Source organism: Raphanus sativus, chromosome 2, assembly GCF_000801105.2.
Source record: "Raphanus sativus cultivar WK10039 chromosome 2, ASM80110v3, whole genome shotgun sequence".
NCBI lineage: Eukaryota > Viridiplantae > Streptophyta > Magnoliopsida > Brassicales > Brassicaceae > Raphanus > Raphanus sativus.
The window spans coordinates 29,897,901-29,920,917 of record NC_079512.1 but is presented as its reverse complement, the minus strand read 5'-3'; the positions used below and the strand labels follow the sequence as shown (position 1 = coordinate 29,920,917).

The 23,017-nt window shown below is 33.0% G+C and overlaps 6 protein-coding genes across 11 annotated transcripts; 2 read left to right on the top strand and 4 right to left on the bottom strand.

Annotated features, from left to right (window-relative positions):
* Positions 1 to 1,132: 1,132 nt before the first annotated feature.
* On the bottom strand, positions 1,133 to 4,030 carry LOC108840510 (probable glycosyltransferase At5g03795). The gene is made up of 5 exons (XM_018613336.2): positions 3,713 to 4,030; positions 3,037 to 3,617; positions 2,618 to 2,748; positions 2,162 to 2,510; positions 1,133 to 2,086 (listed from the first exon to the last, which is right to left on the bottom strand). Exons 2-5 carry the CDS (start codon positions 3,484 to 3,486, stop codon positions 1,373 to 1,375), a joined length of 1,644 nt encoding a protein of 547 aa, XP_018468838.1. The 5' UTR covers positions 3,487 to 3,617; positions 3,713 to 4,030; the 3' UTR covers positions 1,133 to 1,372.
* A 5,230-nt stretch (positions 4,031 to 9,260) lies between these two features.
* Positions 9,261 to 14,346, bottom strand: LOC108835531 ((E)-beta-ocimene synthase, chloroplastic). The gene is made up of 7 exons (XM_057003014.1): positions 14,120 to 14,346; positions 13,710 to 13,977; positions 12,225 to 12,615; positions 11,822 to 12,040; positions 10,522 to 10,660; positions 10,191 to 10,442; positions 9,261 to 9,786 (listed from the first exon to the last, which is right to left on the bottom strand). Exons 1-7 carry the CDS (start codon positions 14,312 to 14,314, stop codon positions 9,475 to 9,477), a joined length of 1,776 nt encoding a protein of 591 aa, XP_056858994.1. The 5' UTR covers positions 14,315 to 14,346; the 3' UTR covers positions 9,261 to 9,474.
* A 1,958-nt stretch (positions 14,347 to 16,304) lies between these two features.
* Positions 16,305 to 17,584, top strand: LOC108843232 (60S ribosomal protein L15-1). The gene is made up of 3 exons (XM_018616370.2): positions 16,305 to 16,429; positions 16,583 to 16,749; positions 16,992 to 17,584. Exons 1-3 carry the CDS (start codon positions 16,426 to 16,428, stop codon positions 17,433 to 17,435), a joined length of 615 nt encoding a protein of 204 aa, XP_018471872.1. The 5' UTR covers positions 16,305 to 16,425; the 3' UTR covers positions 17,436 to 17,584.
* A 239-nt stretch (positions 17,585 to 17,823) lies between these two features.
* LOC108843233 (uncharacterized) lies at positions 17,824 to 19,015 on the bottom strand. The gene is made up of 4 exons (XM_018616371.2): positions 18,861 to 19,015; positions 18,534 to 18,727; positions 18,345 to 18,447; positions 17,824 to 18,266 (listed from the first exon to the last, which is right to left on the bottom strand). Exons 2-4 carry the CDS (start codon positions 18,708 to 18,710, stop codon positions 18,010 to 18,012), a joined length of 537 nt encoding a protein of 178 aa, XP_018471873.1. The 5' UTR covers positions 18,711 to 18,727; positions 18,861 to 19,015; the 3' UTR covers positions 17,824 to 18,009.
* Positions 19,016 to 19,146: 131 nt separating this feature from the next.
* On the top strand, positions 19,147 to 21,637 carry LOC108818165 (phosphatidylserine decarboxylase proenzyme 1, mitochondrial). The gene is made up of 11 exons (XM_018591064.2): positions 19,147 to 19,419; positions 19,618 to 19,706; positions 19,779 to 19,832; positions 19,916 to 19,981; positions 20,060 to 20,120; positions 20,192 to 20,301; positions 20,389 to 20,740; positions 20,834 to 20,901; positions 20,996 to 21,073; positions 21,145 to 21,267; positions 21,359 to 21,637. Exons 1-11 carry the CDS (start codon positions 19,242 to 19,244, stop codon positions 21,518 to 21,520), a joined length of 1,341 nt encoding a protein of 446 aa, XP_018446566.1. The 5' UTR covers positions 19,147 to 19,241; the 3' UTR covers positions 21,521 to 21,637.
* Positions 21,638 to 21,689: 52 nt separating this feature from the next.
* Positions 21,690 to 22,901, bottom strand: LOC108818176 (uncharacterized). Of its 6 annotated transcripts, none has more exons than XR_008942650.1 (4): positions 22,744 to 22,901; positions 22,478 to 22,633; positions 22,031 to 22,109; positions 21,690 to 21,947 (listed from the first exon to the last, which is right to left on the bottom strand). XR_008942650.1 is itself a non-coding variant. In XM_057003013.1 (4 exons), exons 1-3 carry the CDS (start codon positions 22,747 to 22,749, stop codon positions 22,091 to 22,093), a joined length of 177 nt encoding a protein of 58 aa, XP_056858993.1. In that variant the 5' UTR covers positions 22,750 to 22,901; the 3' UTR covers positions 21,690 to 21,947; positions 22,056 to 22,090. The 6 variants fall into 6 exon arrangements, 3 of the variants coding, with proteins under 3 accessions (XP_056858993.1, XP_018446589.1, XP_018446574.1); XR_008942651.1 differs by having other exon boundaries at positions 22,056 to 22,109; XR_008942649.1 differs by having other exon boundaries at positions 22,482 to 22,633.
* Between the last annotated feature and the right edge of the window lie 116 nt (positions 22,902 to 23,017).

Sequence of the window (23,017 nt, the reverse complement as noted above, 5' to 3'; positions counted from 1 at the left end):
GTGAAATGTAAAACGTTGATTTGAACTACGGAGTATATGAATGATCTTATATCTTCGATGTGGTGTTTGCAAAAAAAAAAGAATATATATATAAATATATATATATATATATATATATATATTCTTAATTAGTGAAGATAGTGACTGACTTTTACTATACATTTAGAAATAAAGTTTTTTTGTAAACTAATAAAGTTACAAACGAGGTAAGAAACTTTGCTCTAATTTTATAATCTGACATATTCCAAATAATAAACAGATACAATGGCGGAAAAACTCTTCATTCTCATATGGTTTACATGGACTCACTGAACACCATCAACTGCGCTTTCTCGTAAAAAAAAAAACGCAATATGCATGGTGGCAGTTGTTGGGACATAGCTACACAATTTAAGCCAATGAGTAGTGGAAGTCAAATGTCAAAAAGTTTCATTAAATATAAAACTGCACACAAATATTGTTTTAGTAATGTATGATATGTGGGGTTTACTAACACGTAGACACATAATAATACGTAGAGGACCACCGGACCATCGGTGATGTACATGTCATAATTGTAGATGGTCGATGGAATTGGTCCAATTGTTTAAAATTTATGGGGCATTACTTGGCGTATTCCTAAAGCAATACCTTAATTACTTCACGCCTGTCGCCGAGATAGTTTTCCGTGATGCACTTTCAAATTTCTTTTCTTTCTTCTTATGATAATCAGAAAATTCTAGGTTTAGGTTTACAGGCTGATCCAAAAAGGTTTACGTTTATGTATACGGACATACGTTCATGTATGACTGCAGTTTTTATTTATTTATTGTAGCAGCAGTAACGGCTTAATTTATTTATGAAGATTGTTTTCCTAAATCAAATAAATTTATTTATCTTCAAACAATTAAATATTTTTGTCGATTTTCTGCTAATAGATAATTTGTTTTGCTGTTAGTAATTTAGAGTTTGATTAAGCATATGACCTTTATCATTTGTGCAGTTAGCTAATACATTTTCTGAACCTAAAATAAAAGGTTTATGATACAGTTTTTGTTGGTGAAAAAAAACGTATATGAAAAATATTTAATAATACAAATATGAATGAATATAGCCAGGTTACAAAAAAAAAGATCTGATTGGATTGTAACAATTTGTCAATTTTCCATAAATACACTGCTTTTCTCTATTATTTTTTCTCGAAGCAAGTGATTTTGTTTGTTTCTCCAAAACTTCTTTCACCATCAATATCTCAATATGGAACAGAATATTCTACCTACATTTGGCGGGTGGTCATTTGGGCCACCTATAAGCCGATCAAAATTCAATATGGGCCTTAAGGAACAAGCCTGTCAACTAGTGCAACTTTCTTTATATATATATACAGACATAATCAAGGATGCTGTCTGGAACTGGGAACATGATTAGAAGTTTGGTTCTGATGGAGAAGGTTAAACCAAATAGAGTGAAGTATCATATGAAACACGTCGTATCTCCTAGGTTTAGGACTCCACAGAAAATGTCTCTGAACCATCTTCACGTTGCTCTGCATCTTCAGATATCTCCTCATCGGAATCTCCAACAGTATCTCCTTAAGCCGTGGAATGTCCTTCTCCGGTACAACCACCGAGAACGCAGACCAGTCAAGCACTTCGCTGAACGGCAAGACGAAGTTATCAGCGATGATTACGGGGACGCACTCGTAGTAGATAGCCTCGACGATTCTTGGGCTGTTCACTTCGTAACCCATTGGACATAGACAGTATTTGCTCGACTTCATGTGCTGCACGTAAGTCATTTTACGAGCTACGTTGTGTGGAAGCGGACCGTAGATTTTCATGTCGTCGTCTTTGTTTCTCCAGTGTTTTAGAAGCTGTGGACGGACACGACCGTGGAGGTTTCCAGCGAAGAAAGCGAGGATCTGACGCTGAGAAACTCTGTTTCCGTTTCCGATGTTACGGAGCGGTCTCCCGGCGTTTCTGATGGAAGTCTCCGGGAGAGAAACGTCTCTTCCGGGGACGAAAATTCCATCTGATAAATCTGCGTTACATAGAGCTTTAATAGTGTTTTGTCTTAGCTCCGGGTGCTCGTTCACCGTGTAAGGACCCTACATACAAAGATGATTTTATAAAAACATCATTAAATGATTGTTATTTTCAAAAATGTGTAACATTTTAGATACCCAATCGTGGCAAGCGACGAGGAAGTGATCTGATCCGTGAGTGCGGTTCCAGAAAGGGTATTTGATGGAGAGCATGTTGACGTAGTCTCTTATAAAGATCGATAAAGGTTTGATGTTATGTGATCCTGGGACAAAAATAGCATGTTGAAGCTGCTTCACACTGTATGGCATGTAGAACAAGTGAGCCTTCTCGGGGTTCTTTGTGACAAACTGTGTGTTTGACTCCATTAGCTTCATGAACCAACCTTCTGAAGCATAGATACCATTTAAATGCGGTTGGTGGAATATGGGTTTCTCTCCGTCGGGGTATACGTAGACCTTTAAAATTAGTTCCATAAGCTCATAACTCCTACAACAAGGTGACATATATTTGTGTTAAATTTTGGTTTTAAAGCAGTTGTGTCTGTTTCAAAAAAAAAGAAGAAGCAGTTGTGTCTTTCTTAAATTGTTATATACCTTTTGAAAATAGAGAGATCACGAAACACTGGAGCAAACAGTTCCGTGTCATTCACGACTTGAGGTGCTCGCTGAATCTCCCGTTTTGCAAAAGCTAAAGCTTCCTTTGGTGGCAATGAAAGAGCATGTCTCTGCACAAGTCCATTGAAGTAGATAGGACAAAAAACAAAGAGAAACTCTAATTGTCTTAGACCATCCGCATTGTGAATATCTCAACATCAGTTTTTATTCAATATCTAATTGCGCAGTCTCTACAAAAAAAAAATTGAAAGGCTCATGTGAAAGTCTCTCACTTTAGAAATTTTCACTTGAGTTTTTCAACTATTTTGAAAGATTTTTCTATTAAATATAATTGGTAAAATACTTATGTTGATCAGATATCTTAATGCGGATGTTCTAATGATTCTGATATTACTAACCTCTGAGGAAGACAAAACATGTCGTGGTGCTGGTGGAGGATCAGTGACAATGAGATCGACTTTAGTCTTCTTTCTTCTCTTCCCTTTTCGTCTTTTCCTCGGTAGATTGGTTTCTTCATCTACACGTTTGAACTCGGAGGAAGAATTCATTTTCACTACAGGAGTTGTTGTAAGAGAAGGAAAGCTTTCAACCTTTGCTTCCCTAACAATTTGGATGTTCAAATGAAGAGAACCGTTCAAGTAGATAGGCGAAGAAGAAGAAGACTCGCTTTCTTCATCATCGGAGAAGATAGAAAACGTGGGTGTGTGAAGAAGAATAATAATGGTGGTCATTATAGAACCTAGAAGAAACGCGTTTCTCCATCTGATCCTTTGCCTCCTGAAACCTCTAACCAATTCCTTCATCGAAACCTCTATGAATATCCTCAAAGGGCTTTTCATCATCACCATCTACACAAATCAAATCTCGCCCTAACTCGTTTCTTTTGCTACACGCAACAAACAACACTCCATTGGCAGATTCCCTTTCGAGTCTCCGAACCACTCACAAACCCTAAGTTTCGAAATATTATCAAATAAACCTGATGATACAAAAAAAAAAACGAAGAATACATTTGAGATTCCATTAACTGCACGGAAAAAAACCTAGATCGAGTTAAAGTATGGAACGTGGTACCTTGATCTTTACGGTGATTGGAGAGAAGAATGGATCGGAGATTTATTTTTTCTCGATCCAGAGGGAGAGAAATGAATGATGATAACGGTAATGTTAATGTATATATTCTCCTCCTTATTAATAGCTTAACTTGTCTATATTTAACCTTTAATTTAGTCTAATTTTAGAAATAATCAAACTCGGATCAAATCATATTTTAACTTTCTACTTTCTAGTGTGAGCTGACGTGTGCGTTTGCCAGTCTATACATTAAGAGCATACACATATATATATGCATAATGAGAAATTCGTGGGTAGATACCCCCATAACCCCATTAGATATGCTCTAAAAGCAACTTTAAAGTTCTCAACAAAAAAAATTCTAAAAATACATATATATGTATGTATATACAAATATTAGTATTAAGTTTGAGTATTTTACAGTTATGAGAAATACAAACCAAATATTTCCTGTAAGATATTTAAGAATGGATTTCCTGTATTTTAAGATACTCATACTTAAATACTAATATGTATATATAAATGTACATGTATTTTTAGAATTTTTGTTGAGAATCCCTCATTGCGGATGTTCTAAAGGGTTCAAAACCCTTTTAAGTGATATCCGTTTGTAATGTTGTTGTTCTTTTTTTGTTTTGTTAAAATAAATATGTAAGCGAAGTCTTTGTTGTTATTGTTGTTAGCCATCATTTGCTCTATGTGTGTTGGTTTTTAAGAACACACTGTGGTCATTGGGTCAATCGAAGACAAAACAAGAAAAGCAGGTGGTAGAAATTTTTAAAAATGTATGATCTGAACAACAAAACAAGAGAAATTAAGTATTGGAAATTAAGTATTACCCATTTCTCACATCTATCTTATTAAAGCTGAAGTACAATTTCGGTGTGTTTGGATACTTGGATAAGAGTATTAAAAAAATTTGGTGTGTTTGAAAACATGGATTGTAGTCTTTTTAAAAAAAATAATTTTGTTCGGAAACAAAAATAGTAATATTAAACAGAAAAAATAATGTGCTTAAGTTATTAAGTCCATTATAAAAGAATGTTTTCAATATATATAAGAAAAATACAACACAAGCCCAATTTGAAATACCAACTCAAATTATGGTTTTTATATTTCATATTAAGTTTTTAAAATATAATATATGTAATTATTTATATGATAATACGTATTAAATACTATTAATTATATGATTACTTATATGATGATACATATAAAATACGATTAATTATATGATGAAATTATACGATATATAATAATGACTAAGGATGGGTTTTCAGACATTCATACGGGCTTGGTTCTGATCGGTTTGCGTTTCAGGTTTTCGAGGTCAAAGATTTCAGTCCTATTAGGATGTTTCTAAATTTTTGTTTGAGTTTGATTCGGATCTTTGCGGGTTTGGTTTGGGTTTGGATAACCTATTTAAATTATTTTTAAAGTTTTAAATCACTATATATTTTAAATTTCTCAAAATCTATAAATAAAGTAATATATTACCTATAAATTTAAATAACATACTAGATTCTGACCCGCCCTTCAGAGGGCGGGTATATATTTTGTTGAAAATATTAATTTTATGTCATGAATATTTTTATCCTTGATAAATTATAGTTTGTTAAGAATTTTATGAAATTTATCTAAAATATTTGACCTGCCCTTAAAAGGGCGGGTATATTTTTTTGTTTTAATTTAATTCTCATATTTGTATTTTTTTTCTGGTTATATTTTTATTTTTCTTTTTAATCATATTTGTGTATAAATTTTAATCAAAATATATTTTTATTAAATAATAGCAATTTAAAATTTGATTCAATATACGTTCGGTTAGGGCTGGATTGCCTGTCAAACCCGCCAACCAGCGGGTTTTAATTTTGTTTTGGTCAAAAAATATGACCCGCATAACCCGCAAATAAATAATTTGTACCAGCACCCGCATTTGTGTTTTTTTGTAATCATATTTTGTTTAATATTAATTTAATTTAATTTAATTTTTGATAACTATATTAAATCTGTCAAGTTGCATAACTATATATTTATGGTACATGTATTTCTGAAATTATTTTTATTTTTGTAAAGTCTATAACATGTTATATTTTCTTAATAGTTACCCACATAATTAGTCAAGAATATTCATACACAAAAAATCTGATTTGGATCCGACTCGAAAATCAAACTCTCGTACTCTATTAGACATAAACTATATACTCGAACGATTCTTAAAGTGTTATTTCCGAAAATCAATATCAAACCCAACCTACATTGAAAACCGAACAAAATTTTGAAAAATGTTTTAAAAAATAATTTTAAATATATTTGTTAAATATATATATATATATATAGTCTTCATTAAATTTAAGTAAAATCACATTTAGTAAATTTACTAAATATTATTTAGTTGATAACTTATTTAAAATCTGTTAAACTAAATGAGTTTATAAAAATATTTTTTCGAATCCAAAGGATCACAATTTAAAGACATCTTGGGCTCTTTTATTTGGAAAATATACATGGTTACCAAATATGTTTTTAGTGTGTAAATGTTTTACACGTAAATCATTTGTTTAATGGGTAATAGTAATAATGTCATGTTTTAATATATTTGGGTTTACGAATCTCATTTACAATGAAACGGATTGTTCGTTGATATTGATAATGTTTCGAAGCTTTATTGATGGCATTAAAAAGAAAACAAATCCCTCCAGTTTTCTATATTCAGATTATAATTTAATTAAATAAAATAAAGAATAAAACATGACGTGAATTCGAAATGGGCTATTTTTTGTAACTTATTTTGTAGAGAAAGAATGATTTAGCTATTTACATTTTTTTGTTAAACAATAAAACATATGGGTCCGAAAAAGTTGGAATTAAGAGGAAGTTAATAACAAAATTTAAAAGATCAACACAACCTTCGATTCCATGGCAGTTATAAAATTAATAATATTGATTTCATGGCAGTTATAAAATTTAAAAGGTAGACACAACCTTTATCAATTGGACATGTTGAAGAATTAATAGTATTGATGTCAGAATACCTAAGCTTAACATATCAATTGGTTTGATTTAAAATTTTGGATACGAAATCAATAATTATTTTAAGTATTTTGGTGATTTGAGTATACTTTAACTATTTCAGATATTTGTTTTTGACTATCTATATATATTTTCAAGTATTTTAAACCAATTTAAAAGTATCATTCTTGATGTTTTATATACGTTAAATATAAAATAATTAATATATAAGTATATAAATCTATTTTTAGATAAATTCAGGTACATGAATACTTCGTTCGGATCTGATTCGGTTCTCTAACTAACAAAATTTTGAATAATTCGAATATTTAATTAATTTATGTTTAGGTTTTGTACTATATTTATGGATTGTTATCAGTTTTGTTCCTCGAATTCATTTTGTCAAACCCTAATATTTACATGAAAAACAAATATCATCATATTTTTAAAATATACATCCGCGGAAGTGCAGAGATCAAAGTCTATAATCATTTATTATAACAACAAACCAAATAAATATGTTGATTAAAGAGCGAATAAACCAAAACTAGAGAAATACATAGTTTACCAGAGACACTCTATGTGTCGAATTTATTATAAAGAAATTTTTATTAAAATAAATAAATTCAGTAATTACAAACAAATAATATATTTTATAAAAGTAAAAGATAATACCCGCGCTTTCGAAGCGCTGGGTCAAAATCTAGTTCACAGTTATAATAAGAATTAATCGTAATGGAACCTCCAATAAATACCTTCTACTCCTCCAGACAACACGCCACAAGTGGAGAAGTTTAGCATAGGAGACTCGGTCATTTTAATCATGAGCTTCTCTAGTTTTTAACTGCAGAAAGTATGTATTTTTCAATAATTAAGATGACAGCAGAAAGTATGTCCTTATATGTAATCTCTATTAAACATTGTTTTCAGGGCCATCCCGACCATAAGGCGGGTGAAGCGGTAGTCAATGTCTAAGAAACTTAAATAATTACATATCTGAGATTTTTTTTTCTTTTTTCTTTTTGGTGCTGAGCAAATCTGTTTTTATTTTTGTTTTAAAGTTTTGGTATTGTTTTTGTGGAAGTTTATTTTTCTTTAAATCTATCTTTTCATATTTTTGATGCTATTATTATATTTAAAATTTTGTTTTCGATAAAGCATTTTCATTTAACTTAATTGGTTAGATATACATAAATTTATCTGTTTTTATTTGACATTATACTTTTTTATCTGTTAAACATATTATTATAGTTACATGTATATATGGGTATATGGCTTTTTCTATCATTATCATGTAACTGAAAACCCTACAGAAAAAAACCAACAGTATATAATTTTCGTTAGAATAGAAGTAAATAAAAAAAAAAAATATTAGAGTTTCAAAAAAAACTAAATTGACCAAATATTTTATAAAATGAGAAAGGACACTATTTTAAAATTGCTTTAGGCCACTAAATGGTTAGGGATGGCACTGATTGTTTTAATACATTATTGATTTTATTCTTTCAAATACAAATCAAACGTCTATTTACATTATGTAAATTTCAAGCTCTACTTGAAAATAAATATGATTGCAAGATTAGTATTTTCAGTGTGATGGTGGTAATAATAGTGCTAGTGATAGTGATTGATAACTTGATTTGCAATGAACTTATCCTAATCCATTCACTAGAAAATCATAAACATGATTGCTCATGAGATGGGTAGCTAATTAATACCCGCCAGCTGCTTTGATTTTGATCAAGATAAATTTTGTGCTATGATGTTATTTTCTATTATTATATTTGTTGAAGTTCAGAAATTTGCAAATTTCTTGTAAAAGTATTTTTTGAATATAAATTTAAATTATACCAAAACTTCTTTAATTTTAATCAAATAATTTGTTTTCTATTAACTTGATATGTCCTTATATGATTTTCGTAACGTGATTTTTTTCTGACTTCTTAGTCATTTAGGAGATCTGGGATATGCAGACACATTATGTTCTATTTATTCAATATTTTAATTTAACTGTATTAAGCTTCAATTAATAAAACATTTGGAAGAAACAGTAAAAAGAAATATTATGTTTCTAGTGAATTGAACCATTTAGGAAGAATTTAATTTTAATATTGAAATATTTTTTCCTTTTCATTCTTCCATAGTAGTTTCTTTAAATTAAATATAAACCATTTTTTTCCACCAAAACTGTGGATAAAAATAAGTAAAGGTAAACTTGTTTTTAGATAATAACTTTAAATTGTTAGTTTGATAAGAAATAAATCTTTAAGATTATTCTTTTAAACATCTTATTCATCTCATAATCATCACTTGGTATATTCAACCAAAAAATCAATTCATTCCTCAAATTTCTTTATTTATTTCATATCTATTTATTTATTGTTTATTTAAGTTTAACAACTTAAAATTTTAGGTTTTGTTTAATCTGAGATTTTCTTACCAAGAAATTCATATTGGCAAAACTATTAGAACATCCATAATGGTTAGAGACTCCATAAGTTGTTTTTATATTTTATTTTATTTTGAGAAATTAATATTTTAATTATTCAACTATCTTTTATTTATTTTTAATAAACTAAACCAATTTATAAGAAACATTTCTCATTTGAGTTTATTAATAATTTAGGATAGTTTCTTCCTTGAGAAACCATCTCTTACCTTTCTATTCCTTTTGTAGTTTTTTATTAGTGAGAAACTCTGTAAGAGACTCTCATTAAAGATAGCTTTGCAAAGCTAGTTCAATAACAATTCTAATGTTCGTCAACTCGGACCAATGGAACGGGATTGAAGAGTACGGACTGGATGTAATCAACGGTCTTAGCTTTCTCGGGACAGCCGTGGCCATCACCGTGCTGGTATATACATTGTACCACGCGGTTAAGATTTACAACAGCTGCCACGAAACCTCTGGGAAGAGAAGAAGTGTGTGCCGCGGAGTTTATGACGTCCCACGAGTCGATGATCATTCTTTGCATCTGTTCGCGTGCCGCATCCTCATTGGCTCCTGTCTCGTACATGTAGCATTGGACTGACTTTGGTGAATCTCCTCTTGCCATCTCTTCCTGTAAATCATGAACGTTTAGTGCTTTTCATTCAATGATGCATTTATGAAACATTTCAGAATTTAGTTGTTCTGGTCAAAGAATTGGTGTTAAATACTTATGATGTTAGTTACAAAAAAAAAATTATCGTTTCTAATAAAAGTATTCTGCGCAATTGTTGTCTTGGTGATATTATATGGTATATTGACTAATAGCCAAATCCTAACCTCATATTTGCAAAACGACAACTGTCAATATCGTTAATAAGCTAGGGGGTTTTCAAAAATATAACACACATTTTTAAAATACTGTGTTACTTTATCGTTTAACACACTGTTTATATGATATCATTGTATTTGTGTAAATCAAACATGGAAAACTTATCACTTGTTTGTTGTTATGAAAAATTAACAAGGAATTCATACCGTTGAGGTGGCAAGATCATTGGCGAGACGGAGAATGGTGGCGGAGCTCCTGACGATAGAGTGGTGGTTCTTTGACACATCGGTTAGATTTTGGTCGGATATCTGGTCGCAGAGGATAGGGAAAAAGTGGAGCAATATCGTTGGAACAGAACTCGAGATCAAACCATTTTGCATGTATTCGTTAAAACTTGGTTTGTGTCCAGTCTTATACCACTTCGCTTCGGTTAGGAACGCTTTGAATAGATCCGTCCACTAGGAAAATCATTAAATATATATAAATAACATCCATTTTGTTATATGAGATATAAAAGAAATATATAGATAAACTTACAACTTGTTTGAGGTAAGGGATGATGTTACGTCCTTTGTCTCTGAGAACATCGTAACCAATTTGATTGATCTCATTGTATAGAAGTAGAAAACAGATTTGCATGTATTCCGGAAGTCTTTCGACTAAATTCACATCCCATCTGCAAAGGACAGTAAATAAATCTATGGATTAGGATTGATAATAATGGGAGACAAAATCCAAATTATAATCACATCTTTATACCCCACATCTTTTCAAAACTTTCGTAGATTTTAGACTTTTAGTACTTCTTTAGGATGAAACAACTGTTATATATGGTGCACATGTAGATGTAAAACATTTTTTTCTTTTAAATACGCTGTATACATAGTACTGAAAACTACCTCTCGAAATAATTTTCAATTTATGTCGTTTTATTTATTAATTTATAGAGAGTGCTTTGACTAAAAGAAATTTACAGAAGGTAATAGACAACAATATTACAGAAAGTAAAAGTCTTTTCTGAAATAGTTATAGAATCATACTTTTTATTTTCAAAATAGTCCTTTAACTCTCAAATTTTGATAGTTATAACCAAAGAATTATTTTATAGAGAAAAACAGATTTTATAAGAATAGAATTACATTTTTTATTTACATAATAGTATTTTAATAAAATTTTAGTCTAAAAAACTCATAATTTTATGAAAATCTTTTGAAAATTATAAATAAATAGGGTTAGTTATCAACTTTTATAAATAAAATATATTTTTTGTAAAATTAAAATAGAATCTTTTGAAAATATTATTTTATAGAAATAAAAATAGAGAAAAATATTGAAGATAAACTCATCTTTATTTTAGAAATATTCTATTTTAGAGATAATACTAGAGAAATACATTAGAGATTTTCTAAAGCATACGTTATCACCTTTCAGTTGAATTAGATTGATTAGTTATAATCATTTCTTTCATTATTTTGTAAATGGCCCATAGTTTTATCAATAAATTTCAAATTTCATCAAAAAGATAGAATGATAAAAAAGGCTATATGTTGATAGAAAAGATAAAAGAGGCTATATATATTGAGTTTGTAAAATTTAGTTACAATTATTTCTGTTAATTCATCATATAATAACTAATAATTAAAAGCAATTCAATGATTAAAATAACTTGGAATAATATCAGATTAATTAATACATATCCCAGAATATAAAACCCTAGTAAAAAGTTAAATATCCTGTCAAAGATAAATGAAAAAAAAAACTTATTATTGTAAACTTTCTAAAAGTGTTCTTAAATCATGATATTTTCATATGTCTATTATAGTATCTAAATTCTTACCTTTCGACCACATTTGTGAAAATCTCGAGCTCCTCTAATGTACCATAGATATCGTAGATATCATCCATGATCGCAATCAACATGAATAATTTAGTGAGTATCTTGCGGAAGTATTTAAACTCTGGCTCATAAAATATTCCAATTGTCCAAAAGTAACTCTCTGTGATTCGGTCTCTTACGAAATCTAGTTGTTTCATAAATCCTGTGCTGTTCCACCAGCTACATTAAATTTGTGACAAGCAGCTAATCAATGAACATATATATATATATATATATATATATACTCATTTATCTTCCAGTGTTTTAAAAGATACCCATATTTTTTTTTTTTGTAACTGGCTTCAAATATACCCATATATTTACCTCGAGGTAATAAACATGTATAGAATCACTGGATAGTTACCTCGAAATTAATTTAAGCTCTTCTTGATGATTTACTTGTAAAATATTGAAATCAAGTGCTGCAAACTTTAGCAAGAGTGGATCCATATCATGCTTTTTACGGTACACATCTATGTACCATCTTGCTTCTATTCTCCTTGTGCTCCAATGGTACGGCTTCACTAGGGCACGTTTCACCATGTCTAACATATAAGTTTCTTTTGTCCCCAAAATAGTCGTGCTATTCTCTGCGATAAATTGGGTTAATAGCTCATTTGCAAAACTTCGAACTTCCTTGAGTTTAAACTCTGAATCCATCGATAAATAGGAAGCTTCGTATAGAGAGAGTACACCCTTGATGGGTAAAGTCTTTCTGAATATTCCATTTTCACTTTTGAAGACGTCAAAGTCATCTGTAATATGAAATAGACATAATTATTAATTAATTATTAACTGTTTACCAAAAGACTAAACACTCAGCCCGTACCTTGGTGTTGACACGATCCCTTGATCAGTCACATGTTTGTTAATTGTACTATAAGTTACTAGTAGTGCTGAGCATTTTATCTTTAAATTTGATTCTATTTGATCCAAATATTTTAGATATCCGTAAACTTTCGAAGTAAAACAAATAATAAAAATCAATATCCGATAAAATCAAAGCAAATCACAAATATTAAAATTTTGGGAAACATATGTCCGATCCGATCCGATAATATATAATAATACATGTATATCTTGATTATATTTAAAGTTTTAAATTATAAAATTATATGATTATTGTTCTAACATATGAGTTGATAAATTATATTCACATTATTACTTATATAAAAGTATTATATAAAAGAAACAAAAAAATTTACGAAAATTATAAATTTTTTCTTAAGTTTTGTGTTATTATAATTGTTAACTAATTTTTAAAAATTTACAAATTCACTAATTCTTTAATTTTTATCTTATATACTACAAATAAAAGTATTTTACAAAATAAATTTGTATCAAATTTTTAAGATTGTATGTATTAATCAAAACATATGAGATATCCGTAAGCACTCGTAAATATCTGCAAACATCTATTTATTTTCCGGATATCTGTTTTTCCGAATATCCGTATTTTTCTGAAGCAAAACAAATAAAAAGATATCAGTAACATACAAAGCAAATCACAAATACCTTAAAAATCCGGTTATCCGATCTATGTCCAGACCTAGTTACTAAGACCTGCTGAGTTAGGAGACAGTGAGTGACCGCCTCCAAGGCCTATGATATTAGAGGTCTAATTTTTAATTAGTTTTTTAAAAAGTTAAGTATGTATATTTTGTATAACTAGTTTTGTTATTGAAAATATCATAAAATAAATATAAGCTCACTTATACTAATTTTATCTTGAAAATATTGTTTTGCTATTGAAAATCTTTTTTTAAAAAATTGTCTGAGAGACCCCAAAAAGCTTCGAACCGGCCCTTCAAGTTATTACAATATAATGACTTAGGTAGTATGTAATAACCTTGTGAGACATCAAAACCATGTTGCCTTAGGAGGAAAAAGGCAAGTGCTGTTGCATGGAGATCTTGTGACTCCCTCCCAATTTCGTGGCGTTGCTCGTAAATTCTTTTCAAAATATCATGGATTTCGTGTTTATAATGATAAGATATCCCGAGTCTTTGCAAGGAATCGATCATCTCTAGCTGCTCAAGAGAACCTTGAGTCGTAACTAATGTCCTCCTCACCTCTTCCTTCAACAATTTAGCTTTCTTCACTGATTCAACTTCTTTCTATATGTTGAGATCTTCTTTAATGTTAGGAATCTCAACTTATGAAATGAATATGGGCATAATGCAATAAATCATATCCTCACAATTCACAAATATTAATTATATAATATGTTGAATGAAAGATAGAATGATATGTATGTACCGCATATATATTCTCGAGTGAGAGAAGATACTGATGATCCCAGAGAGACGGACGATAGTTGGCCGAGCGGCGCATGACGGTGACAGCCTGAGCCGACGTCACTTTGGAGACTGTGTTGCAAAGAAAATGCTCAGGCTTTTGATGAAGAGCATTGCAGACAAAAGCTGAACTGAAGGAGATATCGTGAGTAGCCATGTGTAAGAAGCACTTTGGTGGCTTCTCTCCTTTTCCCCATGTTAAGTATCACACTTGATGTACATTTATATATGGGGAGACTGAGAAAATGTTGTCCCATTAAATCGATAGTTTCTATTGAATATAGAGATAATTACTAAAATAATGCATAAGAACTGTCAAAATTTATCAAAAGGAAAAACTGTCAAATTAATAAAACAGCGTTTTAGAGGAATATACAGAGTTGTGATCAATCCAATATTTCAATGATATTACTTGTATAGTAGATCATTAATTAAATGAATAACAAATGTAGATTTTTAAAAAGTCTTTAAATCCAAAGTTTTAATAGCATAAATTCTATTAGAATTAAAAATAGATAAATAATAGTAAAAAGTTTAATGAAATCAAAATCTGTTTTTTTTTTGTGTGTGTGTGTAAATGTTAAAAATATAAAGGGTTTAGGTTAATTATTTATCATCATCAATTACTCTCTAAATTTATTCTTTTTTCCTAATCTTCAAAATACGTTCTTGCTTTTTAAATCCACACGATTCCAGTTCGACATCTTGATTTCATATGGTTTTTACTACTCATCACAATGATTACTTCATCAACTACGTCAACGACAATTTAAGAACATGCATTTTACATCTTTAGAAGATAGTTAGTTAGCTAAGTTACAACATGATATATTATAAAAAATAATATATATATATATATATATAACCAAAATGGTAGTACACAGTACACACACCAAGTTTTAACCACTAGAATATCGTGGACAGAAGTTAATTAGGAAAATTCATATATAAATGGATCAAAAGGCCTGATTATAGACACATGTACAGTGAATATAACATTTGAACCAATTTTCTTGTTTTCATTTAACTACGGAAGAAAAAAACCAATAATATAAGGCCTACACAGTTTCGTATGATCAACTAGAAAAGTCTTTTAGTAAAAAAAAACTAGAAAAGTCTTGTTAACTTGTCATAATGTTTATGTGCACGTGATATTTAAGGAAACCGTTTCAAACATGAGACAATGAGAGATTAATATGTGCACTCAATCTATCGACAAGACAGATATTATGCCATTACAAACTTCAAAAAAACATTACAGATATTATCTATCGACAATTTTACATGCCTTATAAAGTTTTATGTTTGACTATATCATCTGAGTAGTCTTATTAGATTCACGTTTCATAGTGCTTTTTGCGGTATAATGTAAATCTCTTGTAAACCGTTTTTCTATTAATTCATATAATTTCACATTTTTCGGGAATCAAAACTCAAATCTCGTGATGTATAAATATTAATGATCCTTAGTCAAACTATTGAATTAACAAAACTTCTTCCACAAGTTTTTTTTCCTTTAAAAAAGATTTTTGTTAAATTTAAATATGTTATGGACTTTTAATTAGAACCAATCGATGATAAGTAATTAACTTAAACCCTTTATATATTATTCATATCCCAATGAAATTCTCAATGTTGAAGCTTTATATTTTTCACACATTGCTTCGTATAATCATTAATGTATACATTATCTCAATCTAGTATTCAATTTTGTTAAAATGTTAGACTATTCTGGTCAAGGTCGATTTAGTATCAATTGGGTCTCTTTCATTAATTTCAGTTTGATTGGGCAGGGTATTTCGGGTTCTGCTACAATGTTTTTATGCTTAATCTCATAATTTGAATGAATATTCTGTTTAATCTCCAAAGCTAATAATAGTGACGCAGCTCAAAAGCTTGTCCATATACATGAAAAAAGTAAGCTTGTCCATATATATGAAAAAAGTATCTGTAGAATTTATTCGTAAAAACAAAGTGTAATACTTGTCCACGCAGAGTATCCGAATCAGGCAGAACTATCATGCCGAAAAAGCAGACAGTATGAACAAATGGTTGTTGAGACGCTGTTTTAATTTCTTGGTTTAAGATGTAGTGATTAAAATGAAATTTGAAGCCCATTATTAATGGGTCTTTTATTTAAAGACATAGCCCAGTTTCCTAATAATATAGTAGCTCCGTTGGATTAAAAACCCTAGCCCTTTACTTTAAATTAGAGACAAACCCTTCATTGCTCCGGTGCTGTGTGTGCGGCTCTGCGAAACTTCGAAAATGGGTAAAACGTTCACTCTCATCTCTCGTCTAAGATCCCATTCTTCTCGTTTCTTAGATCGATTTAGCATCTCTCTCTCTTTTATGTTGCTGATATGTTAATCTGTTATTGAGAAATGTTACTAATGGGTTAATGAATATTTGGTGAAACATGAAGGTGCGTACAAGTATGTATCTGAGCTATGGAGGAAGAAGCAGTCCGATGTCATGAGGTTCGTGCAGAGGGTGAGGTGCTGGGAGTACAGACAGCAACCTTCCATTGTCCGTCTCGTCAGGCCTACTCGTCCCGACAAGGCTCGTCGTTTGGGTTACAAGGCCAAACAGGTTATATTTTCTTATACCCTACTCATGCTTAACCTTGATCAAATCATTTATTGGTAAAATGAGATCTTTGAGTTTAGATACTGAGAATTTGGTTGTTATGTATGTGTTTTCTGCTTATAATCTAGCTTAAGTTACTTGATTTTGTGTGTGTGTTTGGTGTTGTTAGTAGAGAGATATACAAGTTTTGCTAGTTATGTGATTTCATGTTACTTAAACTAGTTGTTATATTGATGTAATGTCAGGGCTTTGTGGTGTACCGTGTGCGTGTGAGACGTGGTGGACGCAAGAGGCCAGTGCCGAAGGGTATTGTCTACGGTAAGCCCACAAACCAGGGAGTAACCCAGCTCAAGTTCCAGAGGAGCAAGCGTTCTGTTGCCGAGGAGCGTGCTGGAAGGAAACTGGGCGGCCTCAGAGTCGTCAACTCCTACTGGCTCAACGAGGATTCGACCTACAAGTACTACGAGATCATCCTGGTTGACCCGGCGCACAACGCTGTGCGTAACGACCCGAGAATCAACTGGATCTGCAACCCGGTGCACAAACACCGTGAGCTCAGAGGACTTACTTCCGAGGGAAAGAAGAACAGAGGACTCCGCGGAAAGGGTCACAACAACCACAAGAACCGCCCGTCTCGCAGAGCTACATGGAAGAAGAACAATTCTCTCTCCCTTCGCCGTTACCGTTAATTGCATTTTTGCTGTTTTCGTTACTACTTCTATCATCAACTTCTAGTTTCTCTGTTGTTGCTCTTTTATCTTTCGCATGATGTTTTTGCAAAATTTTGGAGGCTATGCAATTGCGTTCGTTTATGGTTTTAAAAAAGACATTTGCTTTAGTGCTTGATCGTCCATCCAATTTCAAGTTATTTATCGATGCGTTCTTATTTACCGTACTTGTAACAATATGTTCATCTTAGTCGTTCTGTGTGTTTTGTAACATCACTGGTTCTCAGTTTTTCATGTTCAAATTATATGTCTAACATTTGGTTTAGTTGATAATATATACGCTTCATGAAGTTTGATAGTACTCGAAACCAGAAACAACATCAGTTCGGATTAGGATCGATAAATCGAGTTACAGTCTGCAAAAGGTGAGTACTATTGAATACGAAGCTATCCATAATCCTCAAACATAAGAAAAAGCTTTAGCTATTACAAAGATACGAATCTACAAAACAAAGTCCAACATGAAGACCACCAGTTTAGTACATAATCAGTTGAAACTGTTCTCAGAGAAACTTGTTTTTTAAACGCATCTGTTTTAATCATCAGGGAAACCCAGGAACCTATCGATAATACGGGCAACAGGTGTCCCATCCCCTGGATCGTACCGAACCAGAGATCCCAACTCCATCTTGGTCAAGGTCTGATGAAGCGTATGAGGACGAGCGCAGTACAAATGCTTCCTCTCTTCAAGCTCTTCAGCTAATTCACATTGATGATTGTCCATAAGATCCTCGTTCACTACAACAATCAACGGTTTCCCTAGCTTTAGCGTCTCGAATATGCTTCCAGATCCTGCATCATTTTTTTTTTTGAGAGTTCTGATGACACTACTAGCATTTCAAAAACAGATCTCTGTAACTGTAAACTAACCAGCGTGACTAATAACAAGAGACGCAGATCGAATATAATCTGCGATACTCGAGGAGAATGTGAAGTAATCAACGGCTAGTGATGATCCATCCGCTCCATCACACTGAATCAGAAAAGTTAAACAAAAAGATAATAACATCAGATGATGCAATGAGAGATTGCTCTAAAACACAGTGAGAAAGTAAAAACCTTGGGTGGAGAGTAGATTCCTCGACCCATCTGAATGAGAAGATGAGTATATCCTCTCTTGTGCAACTCGTCTTTAACGTTTTGGCTGACCACTGCTTTCACGAGCGCGTCGAAACTCGTTGTTCCCACCGTCACAAACACTAGTCTCTTCCCATCATTCTTCTCTCCATCTTCCATTTTACACCACCACTCGACTACGAATTATACACGAATTATTCAAAAAAAAAATCAGAATATCAGTTCCCAAAATTCTCAGATCTACCAGAATTAGATGAAAAATGAAGCAATTGCTGTGAATATATGTATATTTAGGAGATCGATACATACCTGATCGATCACTGATTGGTCAAAGAGAGCTCACTCGATTATGCGGGCTGAGCAGATATCGTGCGACGGTGATTCGTTTTCGTGCGGTGGTTCCCAATCAACTTCGAAAATTCATAGCGGCAACGAGGTCATTTTCGTAAATTACGTTAAAAACACGCTTGTGTCATATGGATCAACCTTAGTCTTGAGCTCAGCAAACTCAAATAAGCCCATATAGTTTTTATATTTAAGGCCCAATAAAGATACGATTGACTTGTTTCGCAAGCGCGAAAAACCGTCGTCGTTTTAGTTGTCGTCTAGAGAACAACGGTTCTTGTTTACCCTTACCCTAAAACCCAGCAGAGCTAGAGCGGTTTCTCTGCAACTGCAAAAGAAAACGCCATGAAACCTCGATTTCCTCATAATGTTTTTATGTTTGGTCGCTTTTCATATCTCCGCCGCTTCCAGCATGGTCAGCGCCGAACTTTGACCACTTTCATCAACAACATCCGTTCCAACCGACGAACATTCAGCTCTCTCGGAGGCGGAAGCGGAGGAGGTGGAACCGGTGATTCAAACGGTAATTCTGTTAGATTTTACCCTCGCGAGTTCAATTGAGATTCGTTTATTTTGCTTTTTTTTTCAGACAACAACACATGTAAAGGTTCTGGCTTTGTAAGAAAGCTAGAGAGAATATTCTCCTGTCATGTCTTGAGCTTTGATTATTGTTGCCTTCGTCGATTAACATAGAGAAAACTAAAAAAAATGGTCACTGTAGGCAATGCGTTTCTCTTGCCCGGAGCAACGGTGGCTACTATCCTTATGCTTGGAGCTCTTCATGGTCGCCGTCTCTATGAAGACAAGAAGGTAGCAAGACAATTGGTTTGGTTCTCTATTTAGATTTCTCTTAGCTTTGGTTTTATTTTGGTTGATGAACAGATTGAAGAGAAACGGGAAAGGGGGATCGAACTTGAGTTCCACCAAGATGTTAAAGTATAAACCTTTTTCTTTTGTTTCTCTCTTCAGATTATTTTAATCACTATTAAGTGTCTAAGTTCTTGATATGTATATTCTAGGCCTCCTTCCTTGGGATTCTGCCTCTGCGTTCCATCTCAAGAGCTTGGGGTTCTTTGACGAGCGTGGTGAGTTTCTTAACTGTTGAAGCACTTTGGTTGTTAATGATAATGATTTTAACTTGTTCGGTATCTTTTTCTTCTAAGGAAATTCCGGTCTGGATGCGGCCGTTTGTTTATAAAGCCTGGTCTCGAGCTTTTCATTCAAGTATGATCACTTTCTTCTTATATACCTGTGATGCTGATGCAGATGAAGTGATTGACAATGTGATTTGACAGATCTTGAAGAAGCAGCTTTGCCTCTAGAAGAATATGCTTCACTACGGGACTTCTTTGTTCGCAGCTTGAAAGAAGGTTGCAGACCTATCGACCCCGATCCTCGTTGTCTGGTAACTGGTAACAAGAACGTTATGTTACTTTCTTTTATGCAGAGTTTCTTTCTTAGAACTCCATTCTAAGATTCCAAAAAAAATCAGGTTAGTCCTGTGGATGGCACCGTTCTGAGGTTTGGAGAGCTAAAAGAAAGTAGAGGGATGATCGAGCAAGTGAAAGGACATTCTTACTCAGTGCCGGCTCTTCTCGGAACAAACTCTCTGCTTCCCATGGTACCTGTAGGTAATGATGAGTCTGGAGAGGAAGCTGTTGGAGATAATAAAGGCGACAAGTCTTGGTTGAGAGTCTCTTTGGCCTCTCCAAAGTTACGGGATAGCATCTCGGCTAGTCCGATGAAGGGGCTCTATTATTGTGTGATATACCTAAAACCAGGGGACTATCATCGAATACACTCTCCGGCTGACTGGAATGCATTGGTTCGTCGACACTTTGCAGGTTTGCTTACTCTCTAAACTCTCATCTAAGTATACACAACCTATGTATGATTCTACTTTTTGTAACTATTGATAATAACAATCAAATTTTTAGGACGGTTGTTTCCTGTGAACGAGCGTGCTACAAGGACGATAAAAAATCTCTATGTCGAGAATGAAAGGGTAATTATTTATTTGTAAACGTACCATATATTTGTAGGCATTTCTTTTTTATCTCCAGACACTGATCATCAGCTGTAAATCTGATTGAGAACAGGTCGTGCTTGAAGGGATATGGAAGCAAGGTTTTATGGCACTTGCTGCTGTTGGAGCGACCAACATTGGATCCATTGAGGTAAGTTTGATGAAAGTTTACATATCCTAACTCCCTAAGCCAAAGACATTGCTGAACATTTGTTGTCACAGCTATTCATCGAACCTGAACTAAGAACAAACAAGCCAAAGAAGAAGCTGTTTCCTACAGAGCCACCAGAGGAGCGGGTGTATGATCCACAAGGTCAAGGCGTCCAGCTCGAGAAAGGAAAGGAGGTATGTGGTTTCGAAAGATAACAGATACATCCAGTACAAGGAATGTAAACAAGATTCTTTTATTAATGTCTTTGGTAAATGGACGATGCAGGTAGGTGTATTCAACATGGGATCAACCGTGGTGCTTGTTTTCCAAGCACCAACCGCAAACTCACTGGACGGTTCAAGCAGTTCATCAGATTACAGATTCTGTGTCAAACAAGGAGATAGAGTCCGCGTTGGACAAGCATTGGGAAGGTGGAAAGAGGAATGAGTACATGTCATTATGTACCTCACTACAGGTTTTGCGTATTATGCTCAAACATGAGCCCCCATATCTACAACATTTTGTAGTTTATTGAAACTTCTAATAGAATCCTAGTTTATGCTTGCCATTTACCACAAAGAAACAGAAAACCAAATTAAAAAGCAAGAAGGTACAATGAACGAAGCTCAATATTATATAATCTTTCCACCGAAGAGAAGATGTTGTGTTACATAATAAACAGTGGAACAGCTAATAAAGAAAGAAAACAAGAGTACTAAAAAAGTAGTCGCATTGTCTAATGATCTCTTACAAGCCATGTAAAAACAAGAATCCCTCATAGCTTTACAATATCAATACGTCATCAATATCATCCTTGTCAATCCAGTTGAATTCAACCGCCGTCTCTGGCTCTCTCTATATCAAAACTTTGTTCCTGAAATGTTAACGTCAGCATCAGTACCAATGGTCGAGGATGTTAAAGTCCAGAGAGTGACATGACTAGCAAAAGGATCACACCTTCCTCTTTATAGCCTAAACAAACCTTTAACGAAGAGGAGCAACTATAATTATTTAGTATCAACCATGGATTCCCCACCTGAACTCGATCCAAACACACAAAATACACTGAAGCTTTCAGTCTCTACAAACTACAGAGCATTGACATGGACTAACAGTTTCGAACATTTCTCACACTGGAAGCAAACAAATCAATTCCACACTAATCCAAGTTTGAGACTGAATCACATTCCCCAAATAATAATAATATCACTTCACTGACGTACTAAACTTAGCTTAAGCACCACAAGAAACTTTCCACATTTTAACGCCAAACTAAACGATCTCTCCTACACATTGAAATTTCTTTTTTGATCATTCTCATTGCGATTTAAAACTATCCATAAGATATACACCAAAGCTGTGTTAGTAGTAGTGTTTCGCAGAGAGTGAAGGGAAAAAGCAGACCTACGTCTGTTTAGAGTAAGAAGACGAGGAGGGGACGCGCTTGTTGCGGAACATCATGTAACCAACCGGTAACACCACGCCGATCATCATCACCGCCGATCCGATCAAGTACCGTATCAGACTCGGTGGCTCCACTTCCATCATCACCGTCTTAAACTACAGATCCGCAAGTCCGAATCAGCATAAAAAAAACGAGCGCGGGAAACGAAAGCAGAGATCAGATATTTGAGATTCTTCTAGAATTACACGTCAATTGATGAACGTACCGGCATTATGAAGTCGGAGTAGAGGGTTTCACCTTCCGCCGGTGACGAACCAAACTTCGATGTAGAAGAGAAGAGAAGAGAGATCTAGACTTGTCTCTCCAGTGAGAATCGTCAGCTGAATCAATTTTTTTGTTTCACGATTTCTCAGATACTTATAATGGGCCTTTACTTCTTGGCCTATTTATCTTTACTTGATGAGCCGAAATCCTGAACTACCCATCTTGCCTCAGTGTATACACACACAGCTAAACTGTTATACATTTATACGTGTTAT